General features: G+C 40.6%; 1 protein-coding gene across 1 annotated transcript; it reads left to right on the top strand.

Annotated features, from left to right (window-relative positions):
- Window positions 1–8,516: 8,516 nt before the first annotated feature.
- lpcat2 (lysophosphatidylcholine acyltransferase 2) lies at window positions 8,517–18,856 on the top strand. Its single transcript, XM_079434630.1, has 14 exons — window positions 8,517–8,805; window positions 11,028–11,170; window positions 11,909–12,126; window positions 12,431–12,543; window positions 13,013–13,073; window positions 13,895–13,953; window positions 14,249–14,283; window positions 14,680–14,734; window positions 14,870–14,952; window positions 15,085–15,210; window positions 15,346–15,499; window positions 15,738–15,836; window positions 16,108–16,249; window positions 17,595–18,856. The coding sequence occupies exons 1-14, from the start codon at window positions 8,695–8,697 to the stop codon at window positions 17,780–17,782; spliced, it is 1,587 nt and encodes a 528-aa protein (XP_079290756.1). The 5' UTR covers window positions 8,517–8,694; the 3' UTR covers window positions 17,783–18,856.
- Window positions 18,857–24,178: the final 5,322 nt, after the last annotated feature.

The raw sequence follows: 24,178 nt of genomic DNA, 5'->3' as shown, positions 1-24,178 counted from the left end.
TTATCCCCCATTATTTATCTAAGTCTTATAGTACTTTTTGATAGCTTAACTGTAGTGTTATGCTAGTCTTTTGGTTTGAAGATGTCTTACCTAGTAGGCCTTAAATCAAATGCACGGCTGAACTTAAGAAATTCGTCGCTGAAAACATCTAGGATGCAGTTTTGGTGTCGATGAATTGTTGGTAATTCAATATGTACTTTATTTTACGTCCTTTATGTTATAAATAATCCGTTACTGTTGTGCTTAGTGAAGAACCGCTTTAAACGATTAAACTGTAGAGAATAACAACTAGGGCACATTTAGTGGCTACTACATGGCTAATAGGATTATGTCCGTAAGAGGTGGGGTGTAAACACCGGCTCTGTCTCAAAAACCTACTGAGCTACCTCGTCACACAACGTTTTAGGACATTATAAACGCATTTCGGGGCAGCCGGTGCACACAGAAACTCGACTTTGACTCCTGGGATGGCCGAAGTTGCAGCACGCACCCTATAATAAACAACTGCTTTCCTCTAGTTAAGTAGCTCACAGCTCACTTGATTGTTAAACACATCCGCAGATCACCAGGGCTGAAGACTGCGGTCAGGCCAGCCTCCACTTTGAAAAACACGGTCATTCTAGCCGCCACGTTATTTTGTGGTGCGCGCATATACTAGGCGTTGCGGTAAAACCGAGTAAAAACTCAGATCAGATTTCTACAGAACAATTTCAATTCAGATTAATAGTCCACTAACCCAGGGTGTTGCATTACAAAATTAAAGCCCTCCAAAAACTCATATATGACCAGTTTTGTCCTTTGATTTTAGGTAGCTCTAAAAAGGAAATTCCCTGTTTCCACAGAACAATTTCAAATCAGATTGACAGTCCACTACCCCAGTGTGTCACTCAGCCAGTTTCCAGACGATCTGATGTCGCATTACATAATAAGAGCCCTCCAAATCTCATATTCTACCTGTTCTACCTGTGATTTTGGATATCTCCAAAAAGGAAAACTCCCTGTTTACACAAACCATTTTCACTTTATATTGATAGTACACCACCCCAGAGTATCACTCAGCCAATGCTGATACTGTCTGATTTTTCATTATATAATAAAATCCATAATAAATCTCATATATAACCTGTTTTGTCTTTGATTTTGGATAGCTCTAAAAAGGAAACCGTACTTGGTTACTGTCGTAACCTCAGTTCCCTGAGATACTCCACTTCATACTGCATCTTGTCTAAAGACGCTATGGGAACGCAGTTCAATCACGCCGTGCTGATAGAGGAACGACTCAATTTATACTTCCTCAAGCATCAATGCTTAAGGGAAGCATAACAATAACTCCAAGGCTAAAGCAGGCTAAACTCAAAGAGGTCACGCCCGGCCTGGATAATCGTTCCAGAACTTCTTGCATTTCGGCACCCTGGGCCGAAACATACAAGTAACCAATCAGAGAGCTTGAGCGCCATGCAGCAAGAGTTCGCCGTCAGAAACTTCCCATGTAAAAAATGTGCCATTAAACAGAGAGGACCCTGGCCTGTACGGCCAGTATGTCCAAATTATATAGCAAATGTGGACAGTGAGGCACAGCCGGCCGCCGCACAGATCTCTGTAATAGACATACCACTAGACCACGCCCACGATAAGGTGATGCCTCTTGTGGAATGGGCTCGTACTCCGATGGGGCATTGGAGGCCCAAGGACGAGTACGCTAGCATAATGGCATCCACTATCCATCTGGAGAGCCTCTGCTTCGTAACCAGACGCCCTCTGACACGGTTACCGAAGCTAACAAAGAGTTGTTCCGACTTCCTAAATGGGGTGGAACACTCAAAGTAGATTCTCTAGGCTCTGACAGGATAGAGCAAGGATAACTCTCGGTCCTCATCAGAGGGAGGAAGCGCGAGAGCGTGATGACCTGAGCTCTGAATGGAGTGGAAAGCACTTTGGGCACATAACCCTGCCTTGGTTTCAGGACGACCTTGGAGTCGTTAGGCTCAAATTCCAGGCAGGCAAGTCTCCTACTCGCTTGAACCAACACTAGTGCTAAGAGCAGAGCAGTCTTTAGCGACAGTGACCGAAGGGTAGTGGACTGTAGTGGCTGAAAGGGAGAGCCCTTCAGGGCCCTCAACACTGTGGGCAAGTCCCATGTAGGGACTGTGAGGGGCCGAGGCAAATTCAGCCTCTTGGCACCCCTCAAGAAGCGGACAACTGAAGTGTTCCTGCCTGGCCTGCTATAGCGGCGTGTGAGGCTGCTATAGCTGCTACGTAGACCTTGAGTGTGGACGGGAAACGTCCTTTATCCAGCAATTCTTGCAGGAAGGACAGAACCACCGATAAGTCAGCGGTAGACGGGTTTTCACCACGGTCTAAGCACCACGTGGAGAACACAGACCATTTAAGGGCATAGAGACATCTCATAGATGGTGCTCTAGCCTCAGAAATGGTATTTAGCACGCTCTCTGAGAAGCTCACGGGCTCCCGTCGAACGGCCAAAGGTGCAGGGCCCACAGATCGGACCGAGGGTGCCAAATTGTCCCGTTCGCTGAGACAGGAGGTCCCGTCTCAGAGGAATGGGCCACGGGGCTGCTATGAGCAGCTGAGTCAGCTCTGACAACCAAGGTCGATTCTTCCACAGGGGGACCACCAAGAGGACCTTGTGTCCCTGCTCCCTGATTCACCTGATAACCTGTGGAATCAGGTCGATCGGGGGGAACGCGTAAAGGAGGAGTTTGGGCCATTCGTGGCCAATGCATCCTCGATCTTCGACTAATAAGTCAGGTAGTGAGAGTTGGCTCCTGAGGCTAAGAGGTCTACCTCGGCCTCACCAAAGATCTGCGGATGGAGCGTCCACTCCTCTGAGGGAACATTGCTTCGAGATAACTTGTCCACTCCTTGGTTCAATTTGCCCGGAATGTGCGCCGCTCTCAGCGAGCGCAGATGGGGTTGAGCCCATTCCAGAAGATGTTTTGCCAGTAGGCAAAGGCACTTCGAGGAGAGGCCTCCTTGCTGATTTATGTAGGACACCACAGACATGCTGTCCGAGCGGATTAGCACGTGGTGTTCCTTCAGGTCTGGCAGGAAAAACTGGCAGGCTCGACATACTGCTAGCATTTCCAAGCAGTTGATGTGAAGCCTTTCTCCACTTTCGACCAATGGCCGAAAGTCGGTTTGCCTTCGCACAGCGCCCCCCAACTTGTGTTGAAGGCATCTGCCGTGACAACCTTTCTCCTGCAAACCATTCCCATGGCCATGCCCTTTTCCATCCAGTGAGGATTTTTCCAGGGGGCTGGGCTGTTACACAGGCCTGGCTCACCCTGATACCCAGGCATCCGTGACGCCACGCATGTGATGGAACTTGTGGTTTCAGCCAGCGCTGAAGAGGTCGCATGCGAAGCAGACCAAACTGTAGTGCTGGCGATGCTGCGGCCATGAGGCCCAGCATCCTTTGAAATGTCTTGAGAGGGTGAGTGGCACCGATCTCGAAGGAGGTCATGAGTTCTCGCATGGCCAAAGCACATTCTGGCGTGACTATGGCTCTCATTTGAGTCGAGTTAAGAACTGTTCCCAGGAACGATATTCGTTGGCTGGGAGACGGCATGCTTTTGGCAAAGTTGACCCTGAGTCCCAGGCACTCTAGGTGGCTGAGGAGAAGGGTTCTGTGCAATAAAAGCTCCACCTCTGACTGGGCCAGAATGAGCCAGTCATCGAGGTAGTTGAGAATGCAGACTCCCATCTGTCTCAGAGGGGAAAGAGCCGCGTCCATGCACTTCGTCCCAGGCGCTCTAGGTGGCTGAGGAGGAGGGTTCTGTGCAATAAAAGCTCCACCTCTGACTGGGCCAGAACGAGCCAGAATGAGCCAGTCATCGAGGTAGTTGAGAATGCAGACTCCCATCTGTCTCAGAGGGGAAAGAGCCGCGTCCATGCACTTCGTCCCAGGCGCTCTAGGTGGCTGAGGAGGAGGGTTCTGTGCAATAAAAGCTCCACCTCTGACTGGGCCAGAACGAGCCAGTTGTCGAGGTAGTTGAGAATGCGGACTCCCAACTGGTACACTCATCATCTGAATGTATTATACATGGACTTCTGCAATTCAAGGTGCTTCATAGGCTCCATTTATCTAGGAGCAAGCTGCCTAAGATGTATTTGGGATCAGACCCATCTTGCCCCAGATGTGGCTTGGAACCAGCAGACCTGAGTCATATGTTTTGGGGATGCCCCAGATTAAAAAGTTTTTGGATAGACATCTTCCGAACATTTTCATCTATATGTGACAAAGACATGGACCCTAATCCTTTGACTTCCATTTTCAGGTGTAGTGCTGGAAGAAGTGCGCCTATCAGCTAGAAAATCAGGTAGAAATTATTGCCTTTTCCTTATTATTGGCTAGGTGCCTGATTCTTCTCATTTGGAAAAAGGCAAGGCCACCATCTCATAAACAATGGGTAGTTGAGGTGATGTCTTATCTTAAACTTGAGCACCTTGAAAGTATACTATTCAAGGTTCCTCTGGAAAGTTTTATAGGGTCTGGCAGCCCTTTTTATCTTACGTTGAATCCTTATGGGACACTATTTCATAATTGATCATATCTGACATCGGCTGTAGAAGCCTGACTTGCTCTGAGCTGGAGGAACTCTTTCTATTGGTCCTTTTCCCAGCAGAATCATCACCTCTAAGCGTAGAACATGGGCATTCTCGCTTTGCACTGAGGTGGAGACCACGTGGGGGTCTTCGAGCGAATTGGAGTGAATAACCTCGTTTTATTATCCCCATAACCCACTCTGACACCTCGGCCCGCGTGGCGAGGGGTTGGATAAACTCGCGTGGCCGGCTGCACGGGGGCAGGGCACTCGTGAGACATGGAAGAGGAAGTTTGCTCTCTTTTTGAGAAAGTTTGTGTTTTATTCTTTCCACTATAACAGCGGGCGGTTGCTTGGGCGCTTGTACGGGCCCTATATTCGCCAAAAAAAATTATCTCCCTCTGCACCCGGCTACAGAGAGGCTGTTTGGGGGGTGGTCCGGCCGTGGCGGGACTTGGCCCCCTCCTCTTCCTGTTCTGCAGATCAGGAAGACGCCCGAGGCGCTGGGTCCAACGCTATCCTAGGGCCCTGGCGCTTAGGAAAGGGGTGGCGGTTGGCTGAACGGAATCTCCCTCGCGTCTGCTGCGTCTTGGCACGCTGAGCCACGGGGGTGGCAGGCTTCGCTGGCTGCTGAGTCAGCATAGGCTTAGGGCGACTGGAAGCAGCTACGAAGCTGGAGCACTTGGGCAGAAAGTGTCGCATGGCCTGGGACGACTTCTGTGCCTCAGTGAAACGTTCAGCAAACCCTTCGACCGCCGGTCCAAAGAGGCCGCTGGGAGAAATCGGGGCATCAAGGAAGGGAACTTTGTCTGCGTCCTTGATCTCCATCAGCGCTTGAGCACCACTAGGCTAGCCATGGACCTCCCGATCGCCTGGGTGGTGGTCTTGGTGGCGCGCAGTGCCAGGTCTGTAGCACTTCTCAGCTCCTTGAGAGTCGCAGGATCAGGCTCCGACTCGTCCATGGAAGAGAGGAGTTTGGCCTGAAAGACCTGGTGGACCGCCATGGAGTGGAGCGCCGAAGCCGCCTGTCCAGCCGAAATGTATGAGCGTCCAGCAAGCGCTGCAGTGCTGATCCTGCACGGCTTAGATGGGTGGGCGGCCTTTGCCTTCCAGCTTATAGCAGAGGGCGGGCAGTGATGTGCTGCCAATTATTCATCTAGAGGAGGTACCTTCTCGTACCCTTTTTCTTCAGCGTCATCGACCATGGTGAGGGCGGATGAAGCGGAAGTATGGAGGCGAGCGGAGTAGGCGTGGAGACCACTCCAGACCCAGCTCTTCCACCGCTTTCAAGAGAATGCAGAAATTGCCCCACAGCTCCTCTGCATCCGAAGCTGCTAATGACATGCTTTCATCATTCAGCTCTTCGTCACTCCCCCGAACGAGACCAGATCGCTTGCACTAGCAGAGGGACGGTGGTCAGGCTGAGAAAAGAGGATGGGAGAAACCTCTTTGTGTGGCGAGAGCGAGGCACGCGGGGTCTGAGCCGACGTGAGCTCGCTCTCAGCCATGCGCTGAGATCCTCTGCCCCACTGTTTTTTCCTCACAAGTCCTTGCAAGGAAGAAAACGGGAGGGCGCAAGGGGCTGTGTCGCTCTCTGAAAAGAAAGCTATCCGCGAGCGCTGAGAGGTGAGACTGATGTTCTCGCAGTGATAACAATCAGATCCAGCAAACGCGGCATCTGCATGGGATTTCCCCAAACAGGACACGCACTCGCTGTGGCCGTCATCGGCGTGCAGGGGGGACCTGCACGAACCGCAATAACGGTGCGGTATTTGCAACAACAACGTTTGCTCTTTTAGAAAAGAATGCGTGAGCTTCGCCGAATGGCTGCAGGGGAGTGGGACCGGAAACTGCTGCAGTGCTGATGGCACTGAGAAGGCGGTGGATTCAGCCGAGCAGAGGTCGCTGGTTCCAGCTGCGAGGCATTTCAACAGCGAGCAGGCTTCCTGGATCAGTGAGAGACGAAGTCGTCGTCGTCGCTGAAAGAGAAGACAGTCCCCTGGTTTCACAGACAAGGCTTAAGCCTAGTCCTAGACTAAAATGTAAGTCTGAGCTGTTTCAGATGAAATAAACTTGCTCTGACTGATCTTAAAATAAATCAGTGCCTTTGTTTTGTCTCAAGATGCACACCAGTAATGTTTTTTTTCTAAGCATGTTTATAAAAATTACTTAAATGTCCTAATTGAACTATGGCCTAATCCTGGTTTAGTCTAAGCCCTGTCTGTGAAACCGGATCATAGAGTTCCTATGGCGAAACGGCCGCTTATATAGCCAGATGGCTCTGTTTTTAACACACTGCACGAACGAATGCTTCAGTCAGAAGGAAAAAAGGCTTTTCCCATAGCGTCTTTAGACAAGACGCAGTATGAAGCGGAGTATCAACAGGGAATCCCTGTTTCCACAGACCAATTTCAATTTAGATCGACAGTCCACCACCCCAGGGTGTCACTAGATCAATGCCAGGACGGTCTGATATTGCATTACAAATTAAAAGCCCTCAAAAAACTTGCATATAACCTATATTTCCCATATTTTCAGATAGCTCTAAAAAGACTGTTTTAGATTTTCCATAGACTGTTTTCACTTCAGATTGATAGCACACCACCCCAGAATGTCACTTATGCAATTTCAGGACTATATGATGTGTAATTCCAAAATGAAGGCCTTCCAAAAAATCTAATAAAAAATCCAAAAATCAGATTGGTATAAAAAAGAAACGTCTGATTTCCACAGACTAGTTTCCCCTCAGATTAACAGTACACTTTCTCACATTGTCACTTACACCCATTTCAGGACTGTCTGATGTTGAAGTCCAAAATAAGAGCCCTTATTTTGGAATTATACATAAAATAGTCCTGGCAATGTGTGATTCTCTGAGCAAGTATACTCTCACTCTGAAGTGAAAGTGGTCTGTTGAAAAGGGAGTTTCATTTTATACCAATCAGAATTGACAGACAAAATACTATTTGGGCTTTTATTGTGTAATGCAACATCAGATCGTCTTGAAACAACCTGGGGTAGTGGACTGTCAATCTGAATTAAAAAAATTCTGTGGAAACAGGGAGTTTCCTTTTTAGAGCTACCTAAAATCAAAGACAAAACTGGTCATATATGAGATTTGGAGGGATTTAATTTGGTAATTTGGTAATACATTTGGCTTGTATTATGTAATAAAACATCAGATCGTCTTGAAACTGATTAAGTGACACCCTGGGGTAGTGGACTATTAATCTGAATTGAAACTGGTCTGTGGAAATAGGGAGTTTCCTTTTTAGAGCTATCCAAAATCACAGGCACAACAGGTAGAATATGAGATTTGGAGGGATTTAATTTGGTAATGCAAGATCGTTTTGAAACTGGTTGTGAGACACCATGGGGTAGTGGACTAATCTGAATTTAAGAATTCTGAATTTAGTCTGTGGAAATAGGGAGTTTCCTTTCTTTTCAGAGCTACCTAAAACCAAAGACAAAACTGGTCATATATGAGATTTTAGTAATAGAATTTTTTTTTAGTAATAGAATTTCTTTTATTTTGTAATAGAAAATCAGACAGTCCTCCTGACCTTGGGCAAATGACGTTCTGGAGTGATGTACTGTTAATCAAAAGTGAAACTTTTTTGTGGAGAAAGTGAGTTTTCTTTTTATAGCTGTGAATTTACAGATAAATATGGTTATATGCAAGTTCATTAAAGGCTTTTATTTTGTTATTTCTCATCAGTTATTTTCATATTATTTGGAAATTCTACGTTTAATATTACTCAACATTTGAAGTCATTTTCATTTTATCAGACCGTTTTTTAAACATTTATATTATTTAAAATGTATTTATTTATTCGTTCATTCATTAATTTATTTATTCATTATTGACAGAGAAACTGGCTTAATAAATGAATGCCAGAGATCGCTTTTCCTTTGTACTGAGTTTTTACTCGCTATTACCGTAACGCCTAGTATATGCGCGCATCACAAAATAACGTGACTGCTAGAATGACCGTGTTTTTCAAAGTGCAGGCAGGCCTGACCGCAGTGACTGACTGAAGTCATGTGTGAGGTGGTGCTTGTGGCGTGTAAAGAGGAAGCGCTTCTCTGGCAGGGGCTTGGCACATGAAGACGCTGCTGATGAGTGAAGATGCCTCCGCAGAGAGTGTTCGCGCTGCCCAGACAGCATTCCCTCCTGCTGCCCGCCGTCATCAACCCTTTCGTGCACGACCTTAAATTAACCAAAGCCGATAAAATCAAAGTGAGTCCTGCTCTCCATTTATGACATGCCTGTTAATATTATTCTTCATTGACCTCATTCAGGTTTTCATCGTATTAATGTATCCACTTCTATTTGATTTGCCTATGATCCGTTTCCCCCTGTTTTAAGTATTGCATGAACTCTCTTATTTTCTCCTTTCTGATAATTCTTCCAGTAACTTGGGTGAACAGGGAAAAGGACTAGCAAATGCTGCCAACAAATGTAGAAAATGTTTAATTAGTGAGATTAGTAAACAAATTAAAAATAAAATTCCCTCTGTGCTGTATAAAGTGTTCAAATTATGTTGTTACTTCTTGGATGTTACAATTTTAAACAATGTTACCGTTTTTTGTAATAAGGGAAAATCACGCAATTACTTAGTTCCCAACCTGTGGTAGAGAGAATGTTATAAATATTGCTTTTCTAATCATTTAAATTAATAAGTTGTTTTTACTACAGTATAGAAGATCAATCTAATAGGCCTAGATAGTGGAAAATTCGGGTATTATGGTATGCTTTTAATAACACAATCAAGATCTCTGACACTGTGTTTAAAAGTAGCTAGTTTACATGTTAGGTCAGTGTTTCTCAATATTTCCCAACACTATATTTGAAGCATCCCAACCCACTCTTATATGCTTAGCTATTTTAGGTATTTTTGACTGTAATTATGTCAAAGATGCTTTTTCAAACTATTTCATTTTCTGATTCCAGACATTTTAAAAAGTGTATGTTCTTCAATAAAAGTATAAAGATATATATTATGTTTATTTTATTTTTTTATTTGAATTTAAATTTTGTGTGTGTGTGTGTATATATATATATATATATATATATATATATATATATATATATATATATATATATAAGTCTGCACACCCCTATTAAAATGACAGGTTTCTGTAAAAAAAAAAAAAAATGAGACCAAGATAAATAATTTCAGAACTTTTTCCACGTTTAGTGTAAACTATAACCTGTGCAACTAAATTAAAAAACAAACTGAAATCTTTTAGTAAAGGTGGAGTAAAAATTTAAAAACTAAAATAATGTGGTTGCATAAGTGTGCACACCCTTACTTTGTTGAAGCACCTTTTGATTGTATTACACCACTCAGTCGTTTTGGGTATGAGTCTATCAGCATAGCACATCTTAACTTGGCAATATTTGCTCACTCTTCTTTGCAAAAATGCTCCAAATCTGTCAGATTGCGAGGGCATCTCCTGTGCACAGCCCTTTTCAGATCACCCCACAGATTTTCAATCGGATTCAGGTCTGGGCTCTGGCTGGGCCATTCCAAAACTTTATCACCTTCTGGTGAAGCCATTCTTTTGTTGATTTGGATGTATGCTTTGCGTTGTTATGCTGAAAGATGAAGTTCCTCATCTTCAGCTTTCTAGCAGAAGCCTGAAGGTTTTGTGCCAGTATTGACTGGTATTTGGAACTGTTCATAATTCCCTCCCACCTTGACTAAGTCCCCAGTTCCAGATGAAGAAAAACAGCCCCAAAGCATGATGCTGCCACCACCATGCTTCACTGTGGGTATGGTGTTCCTTGGTGAAGTGCAGTGTTGTTTTTGCTCCAAACATACCTTTTAGAATTATGTCAGTTCAACCTTGGTTTCATCAGATTCATAACACATTTTCCCACATGCTTTTGGGAGACTTATAATGTGTTTTTGCTAAATCTAGCCAGGCTTGGATGTTTTTCTTGCCACCCTACCCCATAGCCCAGGCACATGTAGAATTTGGGAGGTTGTTGTCACATGTACTACACAGCCAGTACTTGCCAGAAATTCCTGCAGCTTCTTTAATGTGGCCTCTTGGCAACCACATTATTTTAGTGTTTTATTTTTACTCCGCCTTTCCTAAAAGATTTCAGTTTGTTTTTTAATTTAGTCGTACAGGTTATACATATACATTAAAGGTAGAAAAAGTTCTGAAATTATCTTGGTCTCATTTTTTACATCACAGAAACCTGGCATTTTAGCAGGGGTGTGTAGACTTATATATATATATATATATACACTACAGGGCTTGTCCAGACAGGTCTTGTCTGCATTGCATGTCCACATAATACTTTTAAGTCATCCTGTAGCCAAGGACAGACATTGTGCTGAGTTATTTGTAGGTTAGATAATAGTTTATGAAATGTATAAAAAAAATATTATCTATGTTATACTGTATTAATGTAGCGTGTCAATTTTTTCTTATCTGTGTATCTAGTGTTTTCTTCTGGGAATCATCCTTGTGCCGCTCCGTGGCATTTTCTTGTTTCTCATTCTGATGGTCATGTGGCCGGTTTCTGTCATGATAACTTTTGGACAGTCTCTGAAAGGAGCAGTGGAGCCCATGACTGGCTGGAGAAGGTAAATACTGATCCCTGTTCACTCACGTTACACACAGATACACACCACGTCCTACATTTCAGCTCAAGACTAAAATATACCTTTTTATGTGTTTTTGAGCTACTTATTCTCCTGGCCTACTAACTAAACTCGACAGTTATCACATCAAACCTTACACCTTAACCTTACAGATAGTGCTACCTTTTACCGTTTTCTGATTTTGTCTAAGTTGCTGTTTGCTACATGCTAAAAAGTTAAACATAAGCTAATAATGAATTGCTGGTGGGAAGAAGGTGGGTCTTTGTATGTTTATGTGTTTGTTTCCTTCTGTATTAATAATAGATGTGAGAGATGATGGTGTGAAATTTGTGGTTTGCATATCAGCAGTTACACATAATTGCTGCATTACAGAACCCCTCCATTCTGTTTAATTCATGCCTCTCTCTCAAACAAGTCACATGGTTTCTTGCAAAACAGCTCATTTTGCTGTTTCTCGTTTCTTCTCATACTGACCACACTGATCAGATTAATTAAGTCTTAGCATAGGAGGTAGCGCGGCTGTTGGGGGGATGTGGTTATTCTCTAAACTGATGCAACAACGTGCTGATCTGACACCCGATGAGCACACGATGTCATTGCCGTTAAAGCAAGACTTTTGTGCTGTGTGCATGTGTCAGTATGTCAGACTAATTGATGTCAGTACCCAGTATGATTCCTTATGTTTTATGTGTTTGTGTTTGTATGTGTGATTGTGTACAGGTTCATGCACAAACGAGTGATGACCTTTCTAGGCCGGCTGTATTTCTTCGGCATGGGCTTTAGGGTGGTGGTGAAGGGGAAGCAGGCCAGCAGTGCAGAGGCCCCCATTCTTGCTGTGGCTCCCCACTCTTCTTTCTTTGATGCCATTGTCTGTATTGAAACTGGTCTACCCTCTACTGTTTCCCGTTCGGAGTCCCTGGAAGCACCAATCTTTGGCAGTATGGATATTTGCATCAATATCGGTCTACACAAAAACAAAATCTAATGCCAAATGATTTCATAATGTGTTCCAGTAGCTTGGAATATGCATGCTTTGTTTATCAGTTTAGTTTCTGTTACTGCAAAATTGTGAGTACCACAGACAACACAAAGAAACAAACCAAAATGAAACCAGGGTAGAAAGAAAAAAAAAGCTGTTAAATATGCATTATTGATGTTAATTTTTCATGTGTTATCATGAAAATTATCATTACTTAGCATTCTCTTATTCTTCAATGGGTAAGATGATATTATGTTCCCCAGGGATTTTGCGCTGTGTGCAGCCAGTGCTTGTTTCACGCAAAGATCCAGACTCTCGTAGAAACACTATTCTTGAGATTGAGCGGAGAGCAAAGTCAGGAGGACACTGGCCACAGGTGAGTGTCTCCACTTCTATCATCCTAAAGATCTATAACACCACTAATTTACTCGATCACATCATGCATGAAAGATTACGCTGTCTCATTTAAATCATTTTATTTGTAGTTTTTCTTGTGACTTTAAAATGGTCAAAAATAAAACCATGTTAAAAAAGGTAAAAAAAAAAATCTTGTGAATCTGACAATGTGAAACTAAAGTAACAAACAAAGTGCATTCCACATTTTGAAAGTAGGAAATTACTCATAGACCTGTACTTCCCCAGCTAGAATAAAGGATGTCCGGTTCCCAAACAATATTTGGTGTCAACATTTTGGATTTTTAATTATTTTCTCCAACTGTATTATTAAGAAGGGAATGTTGTTTATCAATCAAACTGTGATCTGTGATTTGTATCTATCATAAACCACCATGATAGAGTAGCTATGGTACGACTGAAAATATCACTGGTGTTATTTTCTTTTTTAGGTGCTAATTTTCCCTGAAGGAACATGTACGAACAGATCATGTCTCATTACCTTTAAACAAGGTTAGCAGATTTTGTTTGTTTGTTATGTAGAAATTCTATTAATTATGTATATTAATTATAACAGACACTATGATATTACAGATGAACTGTTAAGGTCTGTTTGAGAAGTTACAGATACAGTAAAGGTTCAAATATAGTATGTTGTAGCAAAAGTCAGTATATAATGAATATTGTGTTTGAACTGCACCGTATGGAAATCTTGTCATCTGTTATCAGATAACTAATTTTCCTAATGCAAATGTATACAAGAGATGGGGAAAAAGAAACTATTATGGTATTATTGGTGTCCAAAGCTTACAGTTTGTTTTGGCGTTCTATAAAAAGTAGAATGAGGTCTGCTGAAGCCAGCAAAACACAGCACATGAAAGAGAGGGAGTGTTGTGTCTATGAATAGGTATTATCCACACCACTAAGACTTATCCCTTTGAGTCTGTGACATTTATTTATTTTTTTTTTTTTTTTAAACAAACTCTGTTTGCAGTAGGCTTCATTAATTTTGTGGGTCAGAGTGATGATATTTATTGTATTTTGTAAGATCTATAGATTTTTTTCTACATTCAGGTCATACCATTAGGACAGTGTTGGCTTCATTGATAATCATTGATTGTTTGCTTGAGAACAATGAATATGAGAATATGTCGGACATGGTGTGATCAATGGCGTGTCAGACAGGGATTTAACAGCATTCTGAAGCATATGACTCCATAAAGAAAACAGATGAAACTCTTGTACTGAGCAGTTTTAGGAGGTATCAATGTAGCTACAAAGTACAAATAGAATGAATGAAAGGTGCTTATGTGCTACTCTCTTTACCTCCACAGGTGCCTTTGTCCCAGGGGTCCCAGTACAGCCTGTTCTGATCAGATATCCAAATAAGCTGGTCAGTATTAATTCAACAAAAGACCTATACTGTTGTCATGATGCCTCAATTTGTGGTCCCAAACACAGTGGAGTAACACAAGAATTTTAAATATATGTAAAATACAAATTCATAAATAACCAAATAGAGAGCACTATAGTGGACCATAAAATTTGCATACAGATGCATAACTAAAGGCTCTACAAGAATGTCAGTTGAGCTCTTATGTAATCTACTGCTCTTGTGTGAATAGCTTAATGCTCACTCCTCTTTAAATGGAAGATTTCTTACAAAAGTGTCTTTTTAATACTTACAGGACACAGTTACATGGACATGGCAGGGCCCAAAATCGTAAGTAGTAATAAACATAAACAAAGCCAGAAGTTGATGAAATGCTTCTACAAATAGGTCTTTTCCAATCACTGTTACAAGGAAAAAGTCATCATAATTCAGATTCACATGGCAGAATTGAATATTATGTTGCAAGAAACATTCTGATGTTTCATTGGTTTATTGGCATTTACGATAAGACAATTTTATCTTGACTAAATTCTTATCTTCCTTCTTACACGTTGAGACATCTCTGCATGCATAATGTTGTAGATCGCTGTCTTAGATCAGCTTGGTTTTGAGACCCTTTTGTAGTATGTCATGCAAGAAATGCTGTTGCACAGTCATGCATATAAAGAGAGCAATGCTTCCTGAAATGCTGTTGGTTTGGAGCCTCACCACCAGTTCCTGTTTTAGGGCCAGACTACTGCTGCTCACACTCTGTCAGCTCTTTACGACAGTGGAGGTCGAGGTCTGTGAGAAACGTTTGTGTATTTCATGATAATATGCTCAGCTTTTTGCACCTTTAAAAATGGCAAACCTAATCCCACATACTAAATAGCTAATCTCCAAAAAGTTAAGAATATATTTTGCGTTTGTGTTTTAGTTTCTGCCCCCTCAAATTCCTACTGAGATGGAGAAAAAGTGTCCTTTCAAGTTTGCTCAGTCAGTGAGAGCTGTGATGGCTGAGTAAGTGTGCCTTGTTGCTATTTATTCTTCAGTGTCTTTTATAATATTATATTTAGTGGATATTTACGATGTGTGCACAATACAATATTTCAGTGTTAATGGTTGTATCACAATTTCTCACTCTGTCACTAGGTCTCTGAGCCTGCCGGTCACAGATCACACCTACGAAGATTGTCGTCTGATGATTACAGCTGGAGAACTGACCCTGCCTATGGAGGCAGGTCTCGTAGAGTTTACCAAGATCAGCAGAAAATTGGAGTATGACTGTATATAATATTAAAAAAAAAAAAACATACCTTTAAGTACACCTTTTGAGACTGGTATCCCACATGACATGCAATTTTTGCTTGTTGTAGTTTAAGCTTAAAATCTTTGTTTCTCTCGTAACTCCAGATTAAAATGGGACAATGTGAAGAAGGAATTGGAGAGTTTTGCCAACATAGCCTGTTCTTGCAAAGGCGGCAGGATCACAATTGAGGAGTTTGCCAGCTTTCTCAAACTGCCTGTCAGCCCAGTTCTACAGGAGCTCTTCACTCTGTTTGACAGGGTGAGTTTGTCCATAACTAACCACATGGAAAAAGATATGGAAAAGAGCGTCACTTAGGTCCAGAACAGAAGCTAATGTATGAAATGCTCTCAGATATCTGCTTTAAAATCTGCTTTACCTTCAGTGGTAATATCCAAAACAACAAATCTGCAGTAAATCTACGGTGCTGGAGGACTCTAACGGCACTATATTTTATTCACAGTGTGGCCTGTTTGAAGCATATGTTTTCTCTTTGTAGAATGGCGATGGCACGATTGATTTCAGAGAGTATGTCATTGGTGTCACAGTTCTGTGCCGTCCAGCTAATAATGAGGAAGTCATTCAGACTGTTTTTAAGGTAATGGTATCACAAATATCACAATGAAATCTCAAAATGTGATTGTTCAAAGATTACAAGACGATTTCATCTGCTAAAGATTAAAAGATGACATTTTGTGGTGTGGTTTGTGCCAGTGGTTGTTAACACCTCGAGGTGGTTTACAAAAAAAATCTCAAACTTGACAAAAAGAAAGTCAACTGTAGAACATTACTACGGGGGACTACTATTGTGTGATATACTGTCAAAAAAATGTTCATGTGTATCATGTGTCTGTGAATTCTTTATGCAGCTGTTTGACATTGATGAGGACAAGTGTATCACACAAGAGGAGTTTAGTGGTTTGCTGCGTTCTGCTCTTGGAGTATGTGATCTTGACGTCCACGGCCTCTTCAAAGAAATTGATGCGGATGGATCAGGACACATAACTTATGGTCTGTATGCTAACTGTATAGCAACTACCACAGTGATAAAACTGTCAGTCATATTAATAGTGCTATTAATCCCAAGGTGGTCCCAAGGTGGCCTTAACCACGATGTACTTACATTTAAATTAATTATTTGGTACAGTGCACATAATGTTTTATTGTACTTAAATTTGAAAATATCTGCCTGTATTTACATCTGTAATTGATTGATCTAATTACATTTATAATTACACTGTTGACCCATTCCTTACAGCTTAACCCACACTTAAACCTACCCAAACCACCAAACCTGTCCCTAACCTTACCCATATCCCACCTCGATAGCAGAAAAAGTGTTTTGCAATACAATATGAACAAAATAAGTACATTGTACTTATTTTTTTATGCAAGTGCATAGTAGTTAAGTGGGCTGTCATGATAATTGTATTTTTTTTTTTGTTATATTCTGTGTTTTTGCCATTTGGTATGTTTTGGTAGGCCTAACATTGGCAATGTTATCTTGCCTGTTTAGGTTGTATTAAGCAAATTACTCAATGCTGAATTGCATTATACCAACATCATCTTTATTAAACTAATCTTATTGATTTGAACATATATTTAGGCATAATTGTTCCAATAAATGTTTAAATACAACTGCTCAGTGAGGGCTCCACAAAATGTAAGACTACAGATACTACAGCAATATTTTCCTGTGAAGCTGCTTTTCAGACTTGGATCTGACTTGACAATCTAGGGAGTATCACAGTTCAAATCCCTTAATACAGGTCATTTCGTGTCATGATTTAACTTGTCTGAATTGAATCTTGACTTTGGGCTATCTGTTGCATGCATTCAGTAAGCAAGAACTAGCAGATTTCTTAATCTTAATGCTGTTTTTTTCAATATAGGTTTAAAAGACACAGAAGTTTGCACAATAATTTAAGGTATTTAAAAAGCATCATCCCAGGGCCCAAGGCTTTTTCTGCAAATGAAAGTATCATGGTTAGCAGCACATGATTCCATGCTGTGTATGTAGACACCCTGGAAAATATTTGTATGTGGAATCATGAACACTTTCGAGTGAAGGCTTTGTTGTTGTTTGTCTAATCTATCAGTTGTCAAGGTTTGAATCATGATGGTGACTGGTCTTTTGTAATATTTGCAGAAAGTTGTCATTAAGTGTGAGCTGATTTCAGCTGTATTCCAAATTAAATCAAGGATGTTTTCACACAGTGTCTGTTTACCACAGAATATTCACATTATTGACGTTATTCATTCATTAATACCCGCCACACTTGATTAGTGTGGTTTCTTTTTGAGTATCAAAAGTATAAATCTGTAGTAACTTTTCCTTTCTCTATTTGTCTCTCAGATGAGTTTCGTTCCTTCGCTCTCACCCACCCGGAGTATGCCAAGCTCTTCACCACCTACATCGAGCTACAGCGTTACCAGGGTCTCCAGGGAGAGGAGCTAGATTTTGATGCCAGTTTGTCTCACTGCTGTACTGCTTTTCATAGTAACCACCAAGAGGACAGTACCTCTGATAAGAAAGATGACTGATAGCATGCAGCCATAAGGTTCATATTCTGCCATGCCATTTGAACACGTGCCTTAAGCTTGGGCGGAGGGATTTTGTACACACGCCTATGCCCTGTCAGCAGTTCTCTGTTCACACCACCAAGTATTTCATAAACTATTCAGTGATTTATTTAAAGGGTTTCAGATCAATGTTAATGCATACAGACATGCTAAAACATTTCAGTGAAAGTCACTATAGTCACTATTAACTAGTTGCTTATTACCATGCATATTATTAACACATTGGCTGTTTATTAGTACTTAAAGCACATATTCTGCATAACTATAGTGTACATCCCTAATCCTACCCAATACTTAAATATAATTAGGAGTTTATTGAGGCCAAAGTCATAGTTAATGGTTGGCTAATAGCGAGAATTGGACCTTGAAATAAAGTGTGACCAAACTGTCTTATTCTGATGCAGCTAAAAAGTTCATTTTATTGTTAACACCCCTCAGCTTTTAGACATGAAGCTTGTAGTTCCAGTTCAGTTTTTTTATTCAGTTTGTTTTATAACTGTTTTGTAAAGTCTAAAAAAAAATTATATTATTTGATATCTCATTTGAAAAAAAAAAATTGTGATTACATTGAAGATGTATGTACTTATGTGTCTTGTGTGGAAAAGTGGATATTTAAAAAATATATATATATTACAAAAGAGAATCTTATATAAATACAAAGTTTCTTTTCTTTCTTTTTTCTCTTCTTTTCCCTTTTTTCCTTTCTGCTGAGGGATGTTGGTACAGAAAGTGAGATGTAATCAAAGGTTTTGCTTTGCATCTTGTTTTTATTTGCATTCCCACTGAGAGGAGATGTTGCTGAGTTAGCGTTCTGTCCCTGCTGCTTGTTCAGACTAATACTCTGTTGCATCCACTGAAAATAGGCCAATTTGTGAGCAAACAGTCAACACAACACGCCCACAGTAGCAAGCACCAAAGGGCTTGGCTCCAAATTTTCCCTCTGCAGTGGTATTTATTTAGCAATGCAGGTTGCAATTATGATTTTGTTAACACAGCAAAGTTAGCTTTTTTTTTGCAATTAAAAAAATCCTTTGTATTTGTTGTCCCTTTTATGTTTGAGTGCATGAACACTTGTTAGAAGAGTTTGTACACTCTTGTGAATTATCAGGAGATACAGAAGAAAAATGCTGATTAGCAGCCTGCTAACAAATACTTTCATACTGAAAGCTTCCACTAGGTGACAGCAAATCCTAGTATATACAGAAAGCCGATCGTCTGCAAAAACTGCTCCTAGTTTCTAAAGAAATCTCTAGTGAATGTGCAAATACTGTAAATGTACATCTACAATAGTGGATACTCCTGCTTTTATGGCATTGAGAGTGTGAATATGAGTTTCAGGATGCATGTGCACAAAATTAGAAATAATACAATGAAAAATCCCCTTTGTCACTTCTCTGCGCTCACAAGTGATGATAAAATAGCATATAATTCAGGTCATAGGTCATGTTTCACCATCTGTGCTGTTACTCAGCCCTGTCCCAAATAGCAGCATAAGCCTGTACAATCTGAGTTCACACTTTGATGTCATAATGTCACAAAAACTGTCAGGTATAGTCAGCATCAATGCAGGCTCAGAAAAACTGTGCTTTTAGGGCGCATAGGGGTCACAAATGGTCCATTCTTCAAAATGACAAATAAGAAGCCATGTCTCTGCATCCAGAAGTTTAGGCAGTTGACTTTATGCCTCGCTGGCCTATCGGGCAATGTCTTTGCAGGCAGCATTTGTGCATGTAGGTACCTCACAAAGCATTTTTTAGTGATAACATAATTTTTCTCTTTATAAAAAAAAAAAAAATTGAGAAAGCTTGGTGATAACTAAGTATATATTTAATTATTACAGTACATATTTCTTGCCATAAATAAAATAAAAAATAACACGTGGCCAAGTATGGTAACCCATACTCGGAATTAGTCCTCTGCATTTATCCCATCCAAAGTGCACACACACAGCAGTGAACACACACACACCATGAACACACACAGCCAATGCTGCGGAGACTGGGAAGCAGTTGGGGGTTCGGTGCCTTGCTCAAGGGGCTTACCTCAGTCGTGGTATCGAGGTGGAGAGAGCACTGCTTATTCACTCCCCCCACCTACAATCTAACCATTAGGCCACGACTTCCCCACAAATATATTTACACACAAACTCGCCACCAACTGCAACTTTCAGACACAATTTTTTTTAGCTCAACTGTCACAGAATTGAGTGCACAGTAAAGGTAGAGAAGGATGAATCTGCTGCCTTCAAAAATCATGCAAATAAAGTTGCTTGGTAGACAGGATGTGACAGACTTCATGAATACATGTATACAAGACACCAGACCACCATTTAGGGCCTTAGAATTACATTGATTCAGCATAAAGTCAAACACAATGCCTGTAACGCCTTTTCTTCAGCGTAGGATGAAATGTCTGTCCTTTTTAATATTATAAAGAAGTTTGTAAAGGAGAAACAAGTTCATCATTAAGCGGTTTCTATAATGTACCTTCTGTTGTGCTGAGCTGCAGTATATCAAAACCAAGTCAATCAGTAAGTGTACTCAGCGAGTGACTTACAGAGTGCTTTTGTCAATATAATATCATCAGAGGGCAGGTCAGGGACGACGATATGATGATGTCTTATGAGGAGCTAATGTTCTCTCTCTCATCTGATACAGCAGGATGAAGGATGGGATTGCACTCACTTCATTAAAGTCCTGCTGCTCCACATGCTGTGATAACCAGCTGTGATTTCCACCGTCAATTTGTTTTAACCTTTTCAAACATGAGGGGGGTATTTCATTTTAATCACAATTGATGAGATTGCATGGAATCAATTAAGTCACATTGTTGTTACTGTTTCTTTCCCTCCGTCTCTCACCATGTCTATCTTTCTTTCGCTCTCTTTCTCCCTTCTTTTGCTCACAATATGGCAGCATTCATTTTTATTTCAGCCTGAGGTGAGTCTGCCTAGTCAAATAGTGGACAATCAGCCCAAGTAATCGGGTTTTATTTGCACAACACCAAACAAGAGTTAGCTGGCTGGGCGGTCTGTGCTGGAACAGATGAAGGAGCTGATCAGGGGCTCGTCTGAAAAGGTCAGTGCCGACAGGCTACACCGCTAATTGACGGGTTGCAAAATAGCTGCAAATCATGGCCCCTTCACTCCCAATGCCTGTGTAGACAGTGTATACAGCAAATACTTTTCCCTTAGAAGGAGACATATAGCATACTGCATCTTTTCTCTTTCTTCTCTCTCCTTAGACCTTATCTTTAATTTGTTTGTTAAAATGACAGAATGGGGCTTTAAATCACTGAGTTTTATCGTTTTCATTTCTTTCTCTCTTTATTAATTCATTTTTTTCATTTCAAGCCATCGTGCCCACAGAGCAGGGGGTCCTGACCTTGGCCACAAGCATCTTAAAGTTCCTCTTAGTGAGAGCACATATAAAACATGCATTAACCTTGTGCCAACCACTGGATGAATTCATGCTGATCTATTCAAGTCTCTCAGACAGGACAAGCAAAGCACAACATTCAGTTTCAGGCATATCATCACCACACCTGCTCATGTTTTTGTATGACAGTATGTTGTTCATAAAAAGATGATGTAATATAGTGCACAATGCACTGTTGTCAAGGCCTAGAGATTGGGAAGTAGATTCACAGTGACAAGGTATCAATAACTTATTCTTGCTAATAACTATTCTTTTTGAATATATACCAGCTAAATGAAGATTTTGAAAGAATTTTCTAATGCTCACCAAGGGTATTTATTATATCTCAAATAGAGTAAAAACAGTAATACTCTGATATTATTGCAATTTAAAAAAAAAATAATGTAAAGTACTTTACAATGTAATGTTTTTCATTACTTGTCATTAGTTCTGTCTTCAGTGTCATATGATCCTTCAGAATCATTCTAATATGCTGATTTGGTTCTCAAGAAACATTTCTTATTATCTTAGTTGAAAACAGGTGTGCTGCTTAACATTTTTGTAGAAACCGTGATCAAAAGAATTTCACAAGTCTTTATAGATGTAAAGAAAGTTGCATAGAAAAGCTGCATTTATTTGAAATGTTTTTTAATTATAATGTTGAGCATTATGTATTGTGTAAAGCTACAGCTTTTAAAGTGTGTTACTATGAGACACAATGTGACAGGAATAACATTATCGACGATACAGCTCAAATCCAAATGTAGTTCATTTTTGATGATGAGGGAATTGGACATAAAGAAGTTCTTTGCTTGTGTATCTGTCATGACAGTTGTGACACACAAATCAATTAATATTGATGTTTAGTTCAATTGAAAGTTGTTGTTGGGTTTTGTAGGTAAGAATTGTTTTAACGTAGTGAGTGTACTGTTCATTATGCCCAATGAATGGGGGGGAGGGTACTCATAAATTAATTGATACTCTGAAAAGCAGGTCTCAAAACAACTGGCAACAAGTCTGGCAACTAATTTAATTATAGACTTTTTACAACACAACATAGTCTGAACTAGAAATGTATGTCAACCTTGGGATTAACATTGATCTCATGCTGATATACACAGAAGAGTGGATCGATTTAATGACAAATGACAAAAGAATGACAAATAGTACCTTTTGGATATATACAAAATTAATGTGTATATGCATTTAATGGTCAATATTTGCTTTGTAAAACACTGCGGAGTAAGTTTATTGAGCCAAAATTATATCCAAACTACATGTAAATGCAATCATTTGAAAACGAAAAGGGCAAAACTGATCCTAGCTCATCAGTCTTTTCCTGAATGACACACATGACCCCATATTCGTGATATTGATCTGTCGCAGAACTGGAAACAGCATAATTAGGGGAATTGAGGAATACTAATGTCTTTACATCAAAGTTCTTATTTAGTGCAATATGTGACATTTTACTGTGAGCCCTGGCACCATCGGTCATCTACTGCTTTGGGTTTCATTTAAATCAAATGTGTTTTACCCTGAACTGGTGTATAGCTTTACTATGCAAAATCCATGTTATGTAAATAGTGGGTCGAAATTATAAATAAAAGTGCTTGTGATTCTCAATATGAGGTAGGTTTCACACTAATGTGAAACTGACTCTTCAGGTCAGAGGTCAATGATTGTGTTTATAACATGATTATAAGATGCCCTCAGATAGTGGTGGCTCATTTAGCAGAAAATACCAGTGCTTAATCCTGTCAGATAGAGACTAATTGCAATATTGATGCAAAATATGCAAATATCCTTCATGTTTCAAGGAAAGGTTGCTTTGTTCTAAAGGTGATCCTCTTTAGCATCATCCTCTCCCGCATGTATGGCAACATCCTGAAATAGAAATGAGAAATTCCAGCTCCTCTGGAGGAAGAATGTGTGTTAAGGAACAAATAAATCAGCCTCTAAAACCCTGTTTCTTACTTTTGTTATCCAATCTGAACACGAATATGTGCAAAACTGCACAAAAACAGGCCTGTAAAGGTTTCATAAAAGAAACGCTGGAGAGCTTTAAGGGGACATTCATTGACTTTAATGGGATGAACTGATTGCCCATATCTAATAGAAATCGTTGCCTTTGGCTAAAACGGGTGTGGAATTAGATTACACGTGGAACACAATGCTTTTACTGCTTCTTAGAAAACAACTAATTGAATCTATGTAGAAGAAGGGAGAAGAAACAGGCAACTCAAAGGGGAATAATAACAGACTTTTTAAAAAAATGTAGTAGTGATGGGAGATGAATCAAACAGCTGTAATATGTTTATTTTTTTGTCTTCTTGACAAATCACTCAGGGTGTGAATTAAGACGGGCATTTGGGAAATCTGACCCTTCTAATTGTAGGGGGAAGTGAGCCGTATTTTTGAACAAATGTTTAAAATCATGCATGCCTAAATAAGATGATTCATATGACATAGAGCTGTTTTATTTTACATGGAGCAAATCGCCACATGGGGGCCCAACATGTTGAGATCATATATGGCCACTACATACCTTATCTTAGTAACTCCCAGTGCAACACTTTTTTTTTCCTCTGCACAATGTTTTAGTAAAGATTGCAAGGTTTAGTTAGACTGAGCTTACAGGCATAAGTAAAGGTTACCACAGCAATGGTTTGTTTCTCAAGCACTTTCTATCCAGATCAGTCTTGGATAAACATTGACAAAACATACGGACCAGTTCACACAGAACATATGTTCTACTGCATGTTTTTAATTGTTTTTCTATGCAAGACGGATTCAGTTATGAGTGCATTTCCAGGTTGCACATGATGCAAAAGCAATGTGACAATTGATATCGGCACCTCCAAGCTATTCAAAACTTGATCACTCTTTTGACCGTTTGACCGACTTTTACCTTTGTGCGTCATCTCACTGTTTATGGTCT

Source organism: Barbus barbus, assembly GCF_936440315.1.
Source record: "Barbus barbus genome assembly, chromosome: 2".
In the NCBI taxonomy this organism is placed as follows: domain Eukaryota; kingdom Metazoa; phylum Chordata; class Actinopteri; order Cypriniformes; family Cyprinidae; genus Barbus; species Barbus barbus.
This window is presented reverse-complemented; position numbering and strand designations above follow the sequence as displayed.

Bases quoted from the DNA above. Each gene is read 5' to 3' on its own strand.
- lpcat2 (XM_079434630.1), top strand. From the start codon at position 8,695: ATGCCTCCGCAGAGAGTGTTCGCGCTGCCCAGACAGCATTCCCTCCTG. The intron at 13,954-14,248 runs GTCAGTATTAAT...TAATACTTACAG, and splicing joins TCAGATATCCAAATAAGCTG to GACACAGTTACATGGACATG. The intron at 14,953-15,084 runs GTAAGTGTGCCT...CTCTGTCACTAG, and splicing joins GTGAGAGCTGTGATGGCTGA to GTCTCTGAGCCTGCCGGTCA.